This window comes from Vicugna pacos, chromosome 17, assembly GCF_048564905.1.
Source record: "Vicugna pacos chromosome 17, VicPac4, whole genome shotgun sequence".
Taxonomy (NCBI): domain Eukaryota; kingdom Metazoa; phylum Chordata; class Mammalia; order Artiodactyla; family Camelidae; genus Vicugna; species Vicugna pacos.
The window spans coordinates 14,558,928-14,577,761 of NC_133003.1; the positions used below are offsets into that span (position 1 = coordinate 14,558,928).

The window sequence follows — 18,834 nt, forward strand, 5'->3', positions numbered from 1 at the left end:
TAAATTTGTAGATTACCTTGGGCATTAAATATGACCATTTTAACAATATTGATTCTTCCAATCCAGGAGCATTGGATATCTTTCCATTTTTTAAAGTCTTCTTTAATTTCCTTCATCAATGTTTTACAGTTCTCCGTATTTAAGTCTTTCACCTCCTTGGGTAGATTTATTCCTAGGTATCTTATTATGTTGGGTGCTATTTTAAAGGGGATTGTTTCTTTATTTTCTTTTCAATTCTTTGTTGATTCATCATTAGTGTAAAGAAATGCAGCTGATTTTTGAATGTTAATCTTGTAACCTGCAACCTTGCTGAATTCTTTGCTTAATTCTAGTAGTTTTTGTACATACAATTGATTTTTAACAAAGATAATAAGTTGATTCATTAGGATAAGAATAGTCTTTTCAATATAATGTACTAGAATTACTAAATATATATACAGGGAAAAAATGACTCAACTCATACCATTTATAAAAATTAAACTGGAATGCATTATGGACTTGAACCTCAGAATCAAGCCTATAAAGTCCTCAAAGAAAACATTTGAAACTTTAGGTTTTTTAAATACTTTTTGGAATGGAAACAAAACACATGAACCATAGTGGTAGTACTGATAAATTATATTTCATCAAAATTGAAAATTTCTGCTCATTGAAAGATACCATTAAGAAAATTAAAGGTGAACTACAGACAGAAAATATATGCAATATACATATCAGAATAAGGACTTACACATATTCAGAATATGTAATAAAGTCTTACAACTCAATAATAAGAAAAATCCCTCAATAAAAGTGAGCAATAGATACATCACCAATGAAGATATTATGCAATATCACTATTTGTCATTGAAATAAAAATTAAAACCACAGTGGGGTACCACTACAAACCTATTACAGTGGTTAAAATTTTAAAAGGAACTTAAAACTTAATGTTTGATGACAACAAACATTGGCAAGGATGTGGAGTAATGGAACTCCTGTACCTTGCTGGTGGGAATGCAGTATGTTACAACCATTATGGAAACCTCAGGAATATACAAACAGCCCTGCTGCATCCAGAATGAAGTCTGTAGGTGTCCATTTAGGACATGCATCACCTGCCACTCCCTGGCAGCCCTCATCTCTCACCACTTCTCACCCATGAGCCCCTCACTGGTCCCTGCAGAGACTTAAGTTTTTTCCCTACCACTGTCTCTTTTGCCATGCTACTCTCTTAACCTTCCATACTCCCTTTGCTCACCTTTCAGCCAATTCAAACTCTATATTTCTTCTTTCAGGGCTCAACCAAAGGCACTTGATTCCCCTGTTGCCCCAGCCCACTCTGATCTTGCTCCCCTCTGAATCTCTCTGACACCTCCCATCTGTACCACATGTGCAGGACCATGATTAGAACCAGCCCTGGGATGTGTATGTTGGTCTTGAGGGGAAGGCACTCAACAAACTAAGGGTACATTTTATACCCTTATCATCTCTGCACAGTGCTCAGAACAGGGCAGTCAACCTGGTGCCAGATGGCAACTCTAGCTTTAGACAACACTAAGTCTACGTGTGAACCTTCATACCTGTCTTCCAGCCTCAGGTTGTGTGACACACTGTGTCTTATCTTCATCAGGAGATTTAGCATTATCTTCTTCCTCTGCAAGTGGGGCCAACCAAGTCCGATCATGTCCGATACTCAAGGTCTTTGGTGCATAAGTCAGTATCCCAAACTCCTCCTGAGTCTCTGGGCCCTTTTTAATCTCTGTGACCAGGGGAATGACGTCTTTGTTCTCTGCAGCAAGGCCTCCTGTCACTTCTTTTTGCTTTGGTAAATGCTGCCTCCTGCACTGCTTGCGACAAAAATGCTCAAGAGTATGTATCACAAAACAAAAAGCCTGGCGGAATCTATCCAGGGCTAACTGTACTTTGGTTTTCCTGGCCTCTCCTTCCAAGTGGCCATCTCTCTCCTCATTGCTGAAGGAATTTAGCAGCAAGGCAATGAAGAGGTTGAGTACCTGGGAAGGGGCAAAGGAGAGGGGTGGGTTATAGCTCAGTGGTAGAGTGTATGCTTAGCATGCACAAGGTCCTGGGTTCAATTGTACCTCCACTATTAAAAAAAATTAGCAAAGGAAAGAATAAGTAGGTTTCCAGAACTTTTCCCCAAGACCCAAAACAAAGTCAAATAAGAGTTCTCTGTCCTTCTGTCTTCCAAGAAAGTTCATCTATAAAATAAATAAAGAGGAGAGAAGACTGAGGAAGTTTAGAGACATCAAGATAAGACTGAAGAAAAACTGAAGTTAAGGAGTACAGAGAGCCTCTATTTGCTAAGTCCTCTTTGCCACTTAAGTGCCCTTCTCAAGTACCGTGTCTTCCTAGTGCTCCCTTGGGTGATATCTGGTCTTCCGATCTCTTATATCTCTTACTGTCTATCAACAACACTTATAAGGTACTTAGGATAAAGCTATTATGTATGGATAGATTTGCATTATAGACCCAACTTGATTCTGAAGATCTTGTGCTCAGGTATCCCTGTCTGTCTCCTGACTCCTCACACCCTCACTGGTGTACGCCTAGTTAGCCTCTCCGTAAATACCCACATTTCCAGCTGCAAGTAACAGACTCAGCACAGCTTACACAATAAGAAAATGTAACATGACAAGATGATTGACACTAAAACAGGGGACCAATTATGACCTGACGATAGGTTTGTTCCACCTTCCCTCTGTGTTCTTCAGTGTTGACTTCGTCTTAGTTTGGTTCTTCTAATGGTCCCATAATGGCTGCCGTTCTACCAGGAACCACAGTCATAAAAGGCCCAGAGAAGGTAAAAAGGACCATTTTTCCCCCCTTATCCCTCCTCCTCCTCCACCATCATCTTCTTTTAAAGAATAAGAAACCTTCCTCAGGGGACATCTCTTTACATTTTATTGACCAAATTCAGTCAAAAACCCCTACCTCAGCAAATCAATGGTTTTTGAATAATTACCTAGCGTAGAATAGACATTGGGGCATTAGTCTTCATGAGTACTACGTGATAAGGTTTTGTTTCATGTTTACTGTAGTTCCCTCAAACCAAATTCAAGTGTAGATTTTTAAATACAATAAATTTATAGTTCCATATTTAGAATAACAATTTTCACTAGTGAAGTGCTGCAAAAGAAGATAATGCATTTTTTAGTTCATGTATTAACTACAGCAACGACAACAAAACTAAGACACTCACCACGAGTTTTCCCATCACCATAATCAGCAGAAAGACAATAACGCACAGGTATCGATCAGCTTCTTGCATACATTCCCACATGTTTTCGATCCATTCCCCACACAGGATGCGGAATACCACCAGAAAGGAGTGGTAGAAATCCCCCATGTGCCAGCGTCGGGGTTCTTCCGAATTACTCTTTTTATAACTGAATTGAGAGCCAAAAAGCTGCATGCCAACTACTGAGAAAATGAAGACCACAATGCCCAAGACCACAGTCAGGTTTCCAAGGGCCCCAACAGAATGGCCAATTATCTTAATCAGTGTGTTTAAAGTTGGCCAGGATTTGGCTAACTTGAAGACCCTCAGCTGTAAAAACAGACAATAAACAAAAAGTGGAGGAAAAGCCAGTTAAGGACAAATTCCATCTGCTCAGCTATAATTCAAATGACATGTTCCCAAAACACAGCATTTATGACTATCAAAAATCTTTTCAAAGCCAAATTCATCCTAAACATAGTCACCAACTCCATGTCCTAATATAATATTCACCTGTATCTACTTTTTGTTTTAAAAATGGAATAGTTTGGTCTAATTTTTTAATGATAAACACTTTAGGATCATAACGGTGGAATTCAGCATACATGTTTATTAAATAAAATGAATGTTTTGGAACCCTATATAATACACCAAGGGTCAAAAACTCTGGCCCCAGTGTCAAATCCAACCTACTGGCTGTTTTCATATGGTCTGACAGGTAGGAGTGTTTTTTACATTTTTAAATGATTGGAAATAATCAAAAGAAAAATATTTCATTTTTACACATGAAAATTCTATGAAGTTCAAATTTCCATGTCCATAAATAAAGTTTTATTGGAACACATTTATTCTCTGATGTCTACAGCTACTTTCGTGCAACAATGGCAAAACTGAATGGTTTCAACAGAGAACATGTGGCCTGTAAGGCTGAAAATATTTACGATCTGGCCTTTTACAGACAAAGTTTGCTAACTCTGGGATTATATAATTAAGGTTACAAGTTTGAATATAGACTTTGTAACAATAATGAGAGTAACATGATGTTTTGTACCTAAGAGAGAAAAGGCACTCGGCTACTCAAGACATGCTCTTCTTTCAAGGAGAAATTTTCTCCATGGAAACTGATAGACCTCATAGGAGACAATAACCTTAGGAAAAAACACCCTAAAGTATACTCCTGTTAAATATCAACTATTTAGGGCTAGAAATATTCCAGGTCAGTAAGACTTATATCATAAGAGAAGGACCACCACTGTCTACTCAGAGGGGAGTGGTGCGCATCTCAGGGAGAAATCATAGTTCTGTTCTCATACACAGACAACACCAGAGTTCCTTGCCTCAGAGCATGGCTGTAATGAGCCTAAACAATAGTAATACAAATGTAATTTTGCTCACCTAAGCACCAATAAAATTAGGGAACAGCCTAATTATGCCTGACTTTAAGCAGTGTGATTTTCTAACATATGCCAAGTATAAAATACATGCTTAGGTAACTGAATCAAATAAATGATTATTCTACAGGCTTAGAAATCCTATCCACGTTAGAAAAAAAAAAAGTAAATCTTTGAAAGAAGACAAAGGGCACCTTTCACGGTTTCCCCAGTCCCCTCTCAGAAGTGATTTCTCTGCAGCTTTCTATCCATTCCTCTTGCGGGGTCTGCCATACTCTACTGTGCCTCATGGTCATTTCTGGGCCTGTCTTGTATCTTCCCTAGACTGCAAACTCCTTGAAGGCAGTGCTTTCCTCATCTTTGAGCCTCCCCTTGTGTCAGCTCATAGCAGGTACTCGCAAAGGTTGCCCTGATGCTTCCAAAGGTTAACAGATAGAGTGCAAAGATTGCAGAACAGGAACGTGACAGTGGCAGCAGTGAGGAGGGACCTTAAGAGACAGTATCTGCTGGCAGCACTGGTTCCCCTCATAGGCTCCTGTAGGCTACACCCCTTGATGAACCCCGCTGAGAGGGTGCCTAGCTCAGGGCTCTGTTGGGGAAGAGATAACTGGAGGGGTCATACACAAAGCAAGGAGCATAGTCCTGACACTGAAAGACACAACTTTGCATTGAGTTGCCTGAAGAGTTATCTTGTGTGTTACAGAAGGCAGGTGGAGGAAGTAGGGGTTCAGCTGGTAGAAGACCCCCTGGGACTCAAAAGGGTTATTAAAGACCTGGGTGCGAGGAGTGCAGTTTTGGTTCTCAGGTTAAGATAAGATGGTAAAGTTTTATCCAAAATAACCACTGAACTTACTCAAGACTCTCCAAATCCTGGCAGCTAAGTTATTCAGTAAGATAAGAAAGCAGTGCCTTACCACTCTTAAGGAACGAAGGAATAACATCCAACTTCGCTTCCTTGCAGCTGTACTAGCTAACATCGCGTCTATAAAACTCAGAAGAGCAACAATGCTATCAAAAATGTTCCAGCCTCGGCGAAAGTAATGGTAGGGATCTAGTGCAATGATTTTTAGGCACATTTCAGCCATGAAAATGCCAGTAAAAACCTGCAGTGAGACAAAGAAAAATGAGAACAGGAAGTTACCTCTTCTTGCAGATACACTTTTAAGAACAGTCCAAGGGAATTACAGAGGTTACAAAGAAATAAAATGTATTCTTATGCTTGATACAATACACCCTGAAATTCATGAAAAAGAACAATTTACCACTATAGCATGAACCTCACTCTACCTTTGCTCCTCTCTCCATCCCCTTTCTATGGTGCCACTCCAGTGTCACCAAGCTCACAAACATCAGGATGGAGAATAAATATTATTTCCCATTTCGTTGAAAATGAAGTAAAATTGGCTTCTTGGTAGATGGAAGAATAATAGAAAGTGTCAAGCAATTCCTCTTCTGAATTCTCTTCAAAATACTAACAAAAACTCCAAAACAGGGGGTGTACACAACAGCTCTGAAACTAAATTTAAATATTGTCCATAAACCAGAATCCAGGAAGAGTTCACCTAATCACTCAATCTCAACACTGCTTGATCAGAAAAAAATTTAAAAAGGGCCCAGAGCAGAGAACTGAAAAACAGTACCAAGGACAGAAAAATGTCCTTGAGCAACCTAATACATAGGATAAATCCTAGATTGGCTATGGTTGAAAAGAGGATTAGTGAGTCGGAATATAACCCTAAAAACTCATTAGAATGCATGGCACATCATGCCAGAACAAAATATCAAAGAATTAAAAGGAAGGGCAAGCGTTTAAAAAGTACTAAACTATGTGTTTTCCTTGGGAAAAATTAGTTTTTTGTCTTTAACAATTAGATAAATTCAGGCTTAAGAAATTTGCAAAATGTTGAACCTATTATCTTTGCAGAAGATAAAGCAAAGCATTTCTTCATAGCAAATAACACATTCTCTATCACACACACACAAATTAAACAGAAATGAGAAAAATGATAGTATGACAATAATATGATAATATTAAAAGGTTAAAGCCTTTAAAAATGTTGTCAGTTATATGACTCTCCTCTTCAGTTCTAGAAAAAACAACCCATAAATGATTACATCTCCTTATTTAAAGTAACAGATGATCTATTTTTATAAATAATTCAATGACTTACTATTTACAAAACATATCTGTAAAATAAAATGGCACAAGCTAAATAAAAGTTTGGGCAAAGATAAATCCAGGATAGGCAAATAAAAAGAAATCAAGGGTAGCAAAGAAAATTCAAAGCTTTAAACTTTCCCTTTAAACACTGCTGCCTACCCCAGCCCAATGCCACAATCAGTGCCTAAAAGCACACGGAGTTCCCTGTTCCGGTTAATTGGGCTGGACTGATCCCTATCCCCTTTTGACCCGCTCTTCCTCCTCCTGTCTCCTTTAGGCTTTAGGTATCTCAGCCCTACAGCACCCCCAGATGCTTTGGGACCATTGGTTTTGCAATCCAACTCAACTGCTATTTATAGCTTCTAGAGAGCTCAACATACTCCCCTGAGTCAAACAATCCCAAAGCCTGCAGAGTCCATTCCTAAGTCTAGTCCATAGATCTCCACAGACCAGCTTAATCCTGATGCACTCATCAGAAGAGGGAGGTCTGAATGTGTTCTCTGGAGCTCAGGGCTCCAAGGCCTCCATCCACCACCACTACGGGGGCACAACAGGTGAGGTGGCTGCTACTTTTTAGTGCATGTCTAGAGAATGGGGCACATGGTGTGGAAGCACAGGCTATGTAAGCAGCTCTGTGTGTTAGTCTTCAGTTTTCAGGACCCCAGCTGCTGCCTGTGTCCTCAGATACCAAATGTCCCTATGCCTCCTTCTGTATCTGGAGAGGGTGAAGAAGAATGTCACTTAATTAATCAGCTTCAACTGCAAAATACAACTTCGCCTTAGCACCCAGGATGCCTGGTCAGTGGGAAATCTGAGAGGGTGCTTTGGTCATTTCCCACAGTTGGACCAGCAGACAAAGTGACTGGATAGACCACCTCTGCAATTTGGAAGCCCTGCCCAGGGGGATATCTCTGGGTTCTTTGGTTATTCTCTGGAACTTATCCAGTAACTCCATCTACCAGAAGGTGATAAAAGATGGGTCTGCTGACCTTGTTGAGGTTGGGACAGTGGCCCTGAGGGCACAGCACTGTGCCTCCAAGCGAAACAACATGGAGAGGCCATTCTGGGATACCTCAACAGGAGAGAGCTGAACACACTTGCCTGGAGCCCAGAAGACCCCCGCCTGTTTGAAGGTACTGCATGTGTTAGGTTTATGGTGCAACATGGAATTGAATCTGACCAATGTACACCCACAGGGTACTTCTTCCCAAAGGCAGCATGGAGAAAGGAAATTAAATGCAGACTGTCTGTAAGGAGACACAACCTGGTCTTTATACTGCAATCCCAATATGTCCTGCTCCTCCTGGGAGGGATGTGGAACCAAGGGTGACAGGCACCTATCTACAGTTCTACACCATCCTAAAACTGATGCCTGAAAGTAGCTCTGTGGATCAACTTCTGATTCAATAGATACAATGGGTTCTTGTCAATGTAAAAAAAAAAAACTTTAAAAAAATGCATACATACATACATACTGCCTGAAAATACTCTGCAGTGCTAAAAATGATCATCTTTGCTAGTAAGACCACAGGAAATGAGTTTCTTGTTTGTATTTCCCTTATCTGTATTTTTCCTTATTTTTAAAATAATTCAAAAAAACAAATACTGCCTTTTAAATTTGAAAAATAAAACTTTAAAGAAAGGGCTAGATACTCTGATAAGATTTTTAGCTAATTAACTCATTAGAAAATTAGGGTAGAACATTCACTGGGTAATTACTTGTTATTTCTGATATTTGGGAGACTAATTTTCCCTTGGGGGAAATGTCTTCTGCGGGAACTGTAGATTAAAGTAAACAGTTCTTGAAAAGTCTGTTCCCCTATTTTAGTTTCCCCAATTTAACTGAGACTAGATCCATCCAATAAGAAATATATTGAAGCAGGCTCAAGTCTGAAACCTCACCCCACCCCACAGGCCTCGAACACCCACTTCTAGAAAAGTAAACCTCTTACTGCTTCTAGGGGACTCTTTCCAGGGGAGTAACACGTAGTAATGGCATTCACATTATTTTGTGACAAATGATGTCATCGGTGTCACTGGGGCTTATGGTACTCATCGTCATGGGTCTCTGAATATGGTCAATATTTTCTTGGTTATCTGAAATAGTTGACCTTTAACAAGTCTCCTTGCTTCTGACTCACCACAGGATGACTCTTTAATACTAGAGGGCCAACACAGGCCCATGGAAAATTACTGAACTGGGTAAAAATAAAATTCTAACAGTCATCTCTTCCCTCTACTCCACTTAAGGGGACCAAAGACCTATGTTAGGTTAGGCCACTCACAAAATGTGTAGGCTTAACAGGAATTATAATTCAAAGTTTGAAATCTCTACACAAACACTACAGGCCAGAAGGGAGCAGCAAGATATATTCAAAGTCCTGAATGTTTTATATTTTAAAAAGCCTGAAGTTACCAAATTCCCCATGGACAACATTTTCTCAAAACCCGGGTCCATTTTGTAATGTTCCATGGCCAAGAAGACAGTGTTGATTATGATGCAGATGGTGATGGCCAGCTCAGTAAAGGGGTCGGTCATCACAGTGCTCAGGGCCTTCTTAATGCACAGCCACCGGGGGCTACAGTCCCACACGAGGTATTTGGATGCCAGGTTTTCTCCACATGAGAGGCAAGGTTCCTGTGATTTTTCTTGTTCTGGAGAAGGAGAATGAAAGAGCACTTGAGGAGTTAGCTCTGAACCAGTCTGGCTCCTCTGTGCCTGAGTACACTGCTTCCTCCCTCTTCCCTAGTGTCACAACAACGTGATCAGTCAAGAAGGGCACTGAGTGGTGTAGCCGACAGGTTTCCTACATACAACCTCCATGTGGCAAGTTCATCAAGTCTTTATACTTACAATGAGCATCTGGGAGCTGGGCTGCACTGTGAGAGATACAGATGGGGAAGTCAACACTGACTGGCTGTGAACCCATGAGAGAGATAAACACAGCCCAAGTTATGTTCACTCAAGGCAGACCATGGTGATGGCTGTACCACACCACAGGAAGCTACCAGGGCTCAGGGCATGAGGAGACATTCAGGCAGGGGTATCTGTAAGCACTGAAACAAAAGGCACTCTATCAGCTGGTTGAGTTCAGGCCAGAAAGCAGCTGCACCCCTAACTTCCCCACAATTTCAGGGACTTACGCAGGACACATGAGGTGATATAATGGGCTCAAAAGTGCTAAGAATCTATTTAACCCCATCCTTGCTGGGACTTGAGTCCTGCTGTTAAACACCAACCCCTCAGTTGAGTCCTTGTTAGCTGCTGTTGTTTCTCAGCTCCATCAGATGGTTCCAACCTGTCTACACAAGTCTTCTATTGTCCATGCCAGATTCCTACTCTGACTTCAATGACAACTGTCACTTCCTGGAAACTTCTATGTCTTCTCTTCTTTGGCTGACCATCACTGTCACTGAGAACTCCTGTGATGGCCTGGCCTGGTCGGGAAATCCCAGTGGTACTCTTGGTCCCACCACTACCCAAGTGCCAGCTAAGGGTGGACCCACAGGACAGGTCCACTTCTTCCAAGACATTTTGCTCACATGCTCCAAAGAAGCGTGGGCAGTCACCCTGCAGGAAGCACAGTGGGCTGCAGGGGGTTTCTCGGGGGCTGGAGAGAGGAAGAAGGGAAGGGCATCATCGCGGCTAGGTTCCCCCTTGGCCTGGGAGGCAAAACTTACCGTGCATGGTGATAGTGAGGATGCTGACGGCACTCAGAGCTCTCTGCCTTTGGAAGAGGTCTCCGTGCTCTTCACTGTAGTCCACTGACAGATTCTGGGACAGTCGTTTGGTTTGCTCTAGGAGGTGTGACTATAAGAGAAGGCGCGGCCCTTCTAAGGGAGGGGGCATCCTCTCCTCAAAACTTGACAAACTACTCTGTTCCAACGCCACGTGCAGCGAAGACGTTCTACTCACTTCAACTTCGTGGCATGCCAAATGTTCAGTTTTCTTAGCTCACATTTAATAGCTAAGAGAAATACGGTTTGAACATTCATATTTCTTATGTACACATGCTTCTGTGTTTTATTCATTGTCAACAAAGAGCAAACAAAATTTTACAAAAACTAATAAGCAATGGTTCAGGGTGTGAAAGCAATGAAAAGAGTAGTTTAGAAACAATATCTGCAAGGGGTGAAGTGGGAGATAAATTTAGAAAGGTGGATTGGGGCCAGACAGTGAATGCTTTGAGTGGCTGCCTAAAAAGATTGTGAAAAAATCAGTAACTGAAAAAGAATAGTCAAAATAAATATCCTCAAATCTATATACTAAACTTCAAGTACTCTCCCAGTGTCTGAGAGTTAACTGATTCTTACCTACAATTCTAAAGGACATAAACCTTCAGCTATGCAGAAAACTCAGGCATGTTTAATGACTTATTCCCCTTAAGTTCTGACCAACCAGGGAGAACTGTCGCTTTGTGGAAAGCTATTTCAAAGGTAGCCTGTAGTCTTGGTACAGATATTTCATGGCCTAGTTAAGGGAAAAGACACTTTATATTAGATGTCTGGGTCTTTGTCAATTTTGTGAAATGAGGAAAAACTTTCAAAACGTTAAAAACATATATGCAGTCTCTCGAATATGCTGCAGTCTGACAGCAAAGAAGCCCCTAAACCATAAGATCTTTCCCTGTCACTCCACCGGAGAGCTGCTCACAGTAGAGAGTGAGGTTTGTCCATCCACGTCTACAGAGGCCCCTGAACTGCCTCTCCCCACTCCATTCTCAGGCATGCACACCCGCTTTCTGCCTACGTCATCTCCCTCCTGCCTCAGGAAAGTGACACTGGCCATCGTTCCCTGATCCATATCTCCAGCGTCTTCCTCTCTTCTGACTTCTCTCTCCCCAATTAAAACAGGTTCCAACATCCCCCACTTCAATGATAAGAATAAGCATTTTTCCCCTACTGCACATCCTTTCATAGCTTCATTTCTGCATCTCCCGCTGCCTCCTCAGTGTCTTGGCCTGGATGCCCCACAGCCACCACAAAACTGGCATGTGCAAAGCTGGACTTGCCATCCTCCCCGTCCCCAGAACATACTCCTCTTCCGTCTCGGTAAATTACCTACCGTCAAGTTGGCTACCCAAGCCATACACCAGTGTCATTCCCACTCTCTGCATCTAGTCAATTGCTAAATCTTGTCTTCTGTAGATCACTGCAACCAGTTCATCTCTCTTCAGCCTCACTGCCCTATCCATTGTTTTAAACCAGTTTCATCTCTGACTTGGATCACCGCAACCACTTCTTAATTGGTTGCCTCCAGACTCGCCCTCCTTCAATCCCCTCTCTTCAACATACCCAGGATTTCCAAAATATAAATCTGGTCATAACACCCTTTTGCTTAAAACGTTTCCATATTTCTTACCCCTCTCTCTCTCGGTATAAAGAATGAACTCCTGAGCTTGGCTTCAGGGCCTTTTGCAACGGCCCCCATCTTACCATTAGAGCCTCTTGCCAGCCCCTCAACCTCATCTCACACACACACACACACACACACACACACACACACACACACTCTCTCTCTCTCTCTCTCTCTCTCTTTCTCTCTCTCTCTTTCCCACACGTTTTCTCCTGGGTCATGTTCTCCTGCTCTCCTTTGCATCCAGGTCTATGCATGTGCTGTTCTCTCTCCCTGTGGTGCTTCATTCTTCCTTTTACCTGGTTAATTCATCCTTTCAGTTATACACTGCTTCCTCGGGGAGCTCTTTTCTGATCCACTGCTCTTTCCCCAGCCTCCACCAAGTCTGAAGCTAGTGCTATTGTTGGCCCCATCCATATGTCCTCAGGCTTTCTCTGGCAACCCAAACACTTTTCACCTAACACACAATAGAAAAATTATTGTTTCCTGACCCTAGGAGTCCTGAATCAATGATGGACAAAAGTTGGTGCATAAATACTCTAGTGCCCTCACTCCAGGGAGAGTAAGCTCCAATTACCTTCAGTGGTAACTGGCTTAATAATACATCTTAATTGGGCACCTTCTCTTCCATTACCACTTGTCGCCTCCCCTCTCAGTGTTTCCTGAGATCACTTCCTAAATAATCTACTTGCACTCTAATGTCTCAGGGTTTGCTTTGGAGGAACAAACATTGCTCTTAAGACGTTGTTCCTCCTCTGCTCTCCCTCAGTGACCATCATGTCAGTCAACACGTTGAACAGTAACTGCCTCTTGATCAGTGTGTCTTCATTAGATGTCTGTATATCTCATGTATCCCCAGTACCTATCTCAGTGCCAAGTAGATGTAAACACTGTCAATACTTTAAACAGATATTTGTAAATAAATGGATAACTGAATAGACACATGGATGCAGGGAAGTATGTGCAAATGAATGAATGGATAAATGAGTGAGTGAATGAATGAATGAATGAATGAATGAATCCTTTCAATCAGATTGACAAGTTGACCTGTCCCCCATGAACAGTGCTAAAGTATCACTAATCCTTTGGCCAAAACTTGCCTTTTTTGAAGAATCTTCATCAGAATCTGATCCTGAAAACTGGTCTTTCCCAGACTCTCTCAAAAAGAAGGATTTTCTTCTCTTATTACCAAATAGCTTTCTCTTCTTTGGGGAAAAAGATGACGCTTCAAGGGAATTAAGTGAACTTCTGTCAATTCCCATGGCAACCAGAGCCTGAGAAAGTGAACAAAAACAATTAATGGACAGATTCCACCTCCCTATGGAACACTGCAAATGACCTCGACCTTGGTGAGCATTCTCTCTTCTGGTAGCATCAGACTATTTCTATTGCTCATCACCCAGTAGGAATATGCTAGCTTTGTCCTAGTTTATCTTGGGGAACATGTCCTGTTTGCCCACGAGGTGGCAGCTCTCAAAGGCAGGGCTGACTCTTCCATATCTCTGTATCACTAACTCTTAGCACAGGGTCCAGCATGTGCTAGGCACTCAATGATGCAGCTATTAAGCATTTAGGATGGGTTTCCTCTTGAAAAAACTCTGTGGAGGATGAGAAAAAGTATAAAACATGGTTCCCCGCCCTGAAATCTTAGAACTGAATTTTAGAATCTTAGAATTGAAAAAAATGTAAAGATGCCAGGGAAACAGTAAAAATGGCTTGTAAATGTAACAGGAATTATAAGAAGGGAGAGATGATCACAACTGTTATCTCTACAGCCACTAAGATTGCTCTCCCAAATTCTCAAGTCCCTGAACATGAACATCTCCAGATTCCCACAAGAAAGATTGGAGCAGAGTCTTAATTTCCATCAACCCATATTTTATCCTCTAGCCAGCAATTTGGGAATCTGTCTTTGAAGGCTCAGGTTTTAGAAGCTCAAAGATCATCAAGATCAAGGGTCCCTGTTCTCAAGAGCCCTGTGCCTGGACATCTTAGTGAGAAACAGCAGCAGAATCAGTCTGCAAGGGGCTTAAACTCTCAGAAAAGTGCCGTTAGGGAAAGCACTGAGGCTAGGCTTCGTACAGAAACTTTGGATATCAGACTCTATGGCCTCTGGGGTCCCTACAGCAGACCCCACTGTCTGACACCACGTGCCCCTACCTCCTTCTCCTCCTTTAACAGCTGCTGAGCTTCCTGGAACATCCTCTCCTTGGCTTCCGTCTCAGCAGCTACGTTCTTGTTCTGTTCCTCGTAAGCCATGGTGACAACAGCCAGGGTTAAGTTAACCAGGTAGAAAGAGCCCAGGAAGATGACCACCACAAAGAAGAAGACTGAGTAGAGCCCTGAGGTACGCAAGGTCTGCAAAGGACAGAGCACAGGCTTGCATCTGAAGCCCTCCTCTGCAGAGGGGCGACTTCATCCTGAGCAGAGATTATACAGCATCGATTGGTCTCTCCCCAGCACCTGCTGGCTCAGCTGCCCACAGCATCATCTACTGCCTCCCCAGTCACCCAGTAACACATGATGCCCTATCCCTCAGCAAGAAAATGCCATCTATACATTCACATGGAAGTCCTAGCGACTTTACTGTGAACTTCTCAAGGGTATTTGCATTTTTTTAAATAAAAAAGGCAAGAGAAATAGCAATGTGCATGAAAACTGAAGCACTAGTGGTGGAACTTTCGTCAGTGGGGAATCTGGAGAAGAGTGATATTTCTAGGAAGAGATTTTTTTTTTTGCACTCTTCTTCCAAATATCACATTCATGATCTTTTTTGGTGTTTCTAATGGAATTTCTAAAACAGAATTTAACAGTACTGTTAAAGACAAGAAATCGAAGACAAAGGTGAAGGAGAGATGGTAGGTTATAAAAATGATAAAGAGGGACAGATAAGCGATGCAGAGGGGAGAGGGAAGCAGGGAGGGAGACGAGCAGGGAGGGGAGGGACAGAGAGAGAATGAATAAATAGATAACCTGTTGATAAAGCTTCTCCCAGGAATCTTGGGTCATAAGCCGGAACATGGCAAGAAAAGACCAGCCAAAGTTGTCAAAATTCGTGTAATTATAGTCAGGATTTGTCGTGGTGTGCCTGCATTCAAATTGTTCAGAACAAGTTCTAGATATTGGGAACAAAGGAACAGAGAAAGAATTACATACCCTGCTGCCCAGGTTCCCCCTTCCCTCCACCGTCCAAGGCACTGATTCTTCCAAGAACCATGGGCTCACACCCGAAAGTCCTTGGTGAAAAGAGTATTTGTAGAGTGGCCATCCACCGTCTTCCAAGCCTTCCAGCCTATAGCCACACTTGATTTCCCTCATTTCCTGGTCACCATTCAAAATACAAGCTTGTTTTGTTCTGTCTCCTTCTCTGGATACAGGTGGTTATGTCTCTCCTCCGGTGTTCCTATCTCAGCAAAGGTATCACCAGTCACTCACACCAGAAACATGGATAATACTTTTCTCTCCACTGCACTTCTGACAACTAACCTACACGTACATTTGCACACACATATTCATGCCAACACCCCTCTTTAACCCACAAGTCTTGTTTTTTCTGCCTCCAAATGTCTTTGGGATCCATCCATCCATTTCTCTTCATCTCTGCTAAACAGCTTTGTGACTCTTATCTGTATTAAAAGAACCTCCTGGAGAATACAGACTTGTGGTTACCAGTGGGGTAGAGGGTGGGAAGGGATAGACTGGGATTTCAAAATTGTAGAATAGATAAACAAGATTACACTGTATAGCACAGGGAAATATACACAAAATGTTATGATAAATCACAGAGAAAAAAATGTGACAATGCGTGTGTATATGTCCATGAATGACTGAAAAATTGTGCTGAACACTGGAATTTGACACAACACTGTAAAATGATTATGAATCAATAAAAAATGTAAAAAAAATTTTAAAAAAATTAAAAAATTAAAAAAAAAGAACCTCCTAAGTGGCTGTCTAATCTACTCTATTCATCTGTTCTCCAAGCAGCAGCCATAAGTGACTTTGAAAAATATCTAATCTGCTCAGGTCTTGATTCCTTTATGATCGAGGTCAACATCTTTGACAGTGATGGGCTACCATGTCCTGTGTGGTTGGCTCCTGTCTCCTGCTGGGCTTCTTACTATCCCTGACATGTCCTCATATCCCAAGGCCTTCACCCTTGCTATTTGTACTGTCTGGAATTGTCTGCTCTATCTCCTCATCTACCAGAACCTCCCACACATGCTTCAGATCCACCCTGTAGTCACCTGTCAGCCAGTCCTCACGGAAGGAGGCAGTGAGCAAAGGTTGAAAACCAAGACTTGGCTCTGAATAGACAAAAGCCTGCCTGGGAAGGTGACCTCAGATCTGCCATCTCCTTAGAGACTACTGTGTTATGATCAATGTGGAAGGTCATGTATTAGGAGCAGGTTTATTATAAAACTCCTGAGCTTTGAGACTATACCTATACTGAGAGAGCTGTGATTGGCACACAATCTTAGACAGATGAGAACATTATCAAGATCGGTTGGAAACCAAGGCTTCTGCATCTGTCTGCTTAGGAGGCCTACCCACCTTAGATTTTGCTTACAGTAACTGTACTGGCTCTGCATGGATGATGGATGAAAGCACTGTTGTGACAGCTGCTGGGCCCTCACTGAATGAAAACACTGTAGGTGCAGTGTGTCCTGTCAAGGGTCATTCTAGAGAGCTCAATAAACCTTGTATTAGATTAAAGCCTAGTAAGTGCTGGGAGTTTGACCTAACCCAAACCTGTGACCACCACAGGTGGCATTAGAGAAGACTTCCCTCATTTTATAGATAGGGTTACATCTCTGTTATCGCCCTCACTATCTACATGTCTCTCTTATAACACTCATCACACTTTCAAGGGTTTACTGTACATCTCTCTTCCCTGAAAGATGTCAGTTTCAAGAGGGCAGCACTCCATTGTTTGTACTCGGATTCCTCGGGCCTAACACAGAGCTTGGCACACTATTGGCCCTAGATACTTATTTTAAGGAATGACTGTAGTCGATTTCATCAGAGTGACTAGCATATTATCTTAATTTGAAATACACTCAACAAATCTACACTGAATCTCACCACAGAGAGCACTGATATCCTGGAAGAGGGAAGGGTATGGAAGGGTATACCCAAAGGGCCAGGGGGCTACTAGCTATTGAGGTGAATGTGTATGAACACACATACAACAGTGTGCATAATCAGAGGCAGTAGCGGTCACAGACCAACAAACGGAAGTGCTCATGTGGTCTTGCATCAGAGCCATGCCACTGAACAGGAACTAGGTCTAAATGGGGCTTTCAGTTACAGTCTCATTTCTTACCTTTGATAGTCTTGAATATTCACTCCATAAAGTTGAAATATCACTATAATTTTCAGTAGACTTCTTATCAAACATAAATTCAACATAATTTAGGGGAGAAATCCTCTCTAAACACTTGAAAATAAATTTTAATTTAGTAATGCCCGTCTAAACTTGCTTAGACACATGAAATAATCAGCAATGTTTGAGAACTACTGCCACTGCTTCCATAAGACTGTTTTCCATATCATGTCAAAAGGTCTAGCTGTATTCTCCTTAGGAGAAAAACATAAATATTTTTATTTAATATATATTATAAACATCTTACCCGTTACCCATCCAGAGACCACACATTCTGAATTCAGTGGAATCTTTCTTTTCAAAGCAATATTCTGAGAAGGAAAGAATCATATTCAGATTAAAAAAAAACACTGAAAGAAAAAAGAATAGCAAATATGCCAGATTATACTTGAAACAGATGGTTCAGAATCCTCCAAAATGATCAAAGTGTGTCCAGAGAGGAACTGGAGCCTAAGCCCTCATAAAGGGGCAAGAGGAAAGAAGGGAAAAGAAGAAGGAAGAGGAAGCAGTGAGACCAGCACCACTCTGCCTCTCAGGACATAAAACTGAGCCAGAGACCACGCACTGGGGGAAGCTGGACACAAGGTCAGCCCATGAGACACCCACAAGCCAAGACAGATATGGAGAAAGTGTAGCCACATAAGACTCTGAACACATGAAACTGAGATAGGGTCGACCTCAGTGCAGAGAGGGGGCAACATAAAAGAAGTGATATCATTGGAGAAAATATTTTGAGGACGGGGCTGGGAAGTTGCTGGTTCCCTTTGGCCAAATCCAGGCATTCTGAAGACTTCTGCAAAACATGACAATGAAGGGGCAGAGATGGAAGGTGACACCCTCTTCTGGATGCGGCTTCAGGCTTTTCCTTCTCCATGGAAACCCAGGGAATGAGGCTAAGAAATGAGGCTAAGAATTTCTTACAGAAATGTATTTGCCTGCATGAGAACCCTGGAGGGATCAAGTCACCCTTTGCTCTTAAGAGACTCTGTAATGCAGATATGTAGCTAGTATGAGTGGGGATAAATAAAAGCTAACCATGCACAGAGCAAGGACTGAAAGGTGAGGTGTTTACCTTTACTGTTAGAGTCACAGTCCTTCATGCCTTTCCTGACACATTTCCGGTTCAGATTTCCCATGAAGAGCTGCTGACCTACCAGGGCGAAGATGCTGAGGCAAAAGAGAGTCAGGATCATCACATCGACAAGTTTCTTCACAGAGCGCAGCAAGGCCCCAACAATGACCTTCAGACCTGAGGAGGAGGACAGGTGTGGAGGACACACACTCACACCAGATGCAGATAAGGAGCAGAGATGAAACAGT

At 42.1% G+C, this 18,834-nt stretch overlaps 1 protein-coding gene across 1 annotated transcript in view; it reads right to left on the reverse strand.

Annotated features, from left to right (window-relative positions):
• Window positions 1–18,834, reverse strand: part of SCN11A (sodium voltage-gated channel alpha subunit 11) — a 73,022-nt gene that overhangs the window by 33,590 nt on the left and 20,598 nt on the right. The window contains exons 7-16 of the mRNA XM_031686803.2: window positions 18,587–18,763; window positions 17,762–17,825; window positions 15,102–15,243; window positions 14,289–14,486; window positions 13,229–13,402; window positions 10,454–10,583; window positions 9,189–9,427; window positions 5,526–5,714; window positions 3,203–3,550; window positions 1,563–1,994 (exon numbers count right to left, since the gene is read on the reverse strand). Of these exons, the coding sequence (XP_031542663.2) occupies window positions 1,563–1,994; window positions 3,203–3,550; window positions 5,526–5,714; window positions 9,189–9,427; window positions 10,454–10,583; window positions 13,229–13,402; window positions 14,289–14,486; window positions 15,102–15,243; window positions 17,762–17,825; window positions 18,587–18,763 (2,093 nt within the window). The remainder of the gene's footprint in view (window positions 1–1,562; window positions 1,995–3,202; window positions 3,551–5,525; window positions 5,715–9,188; window positions 9,428–10,453; window positions 10,584–13,228; window positions 13,403–14,288; window positions 14,487–15,101; window positions 15,244–17,761; window positions 17,826–18,586; window positions 18,764–18,834) is intronic.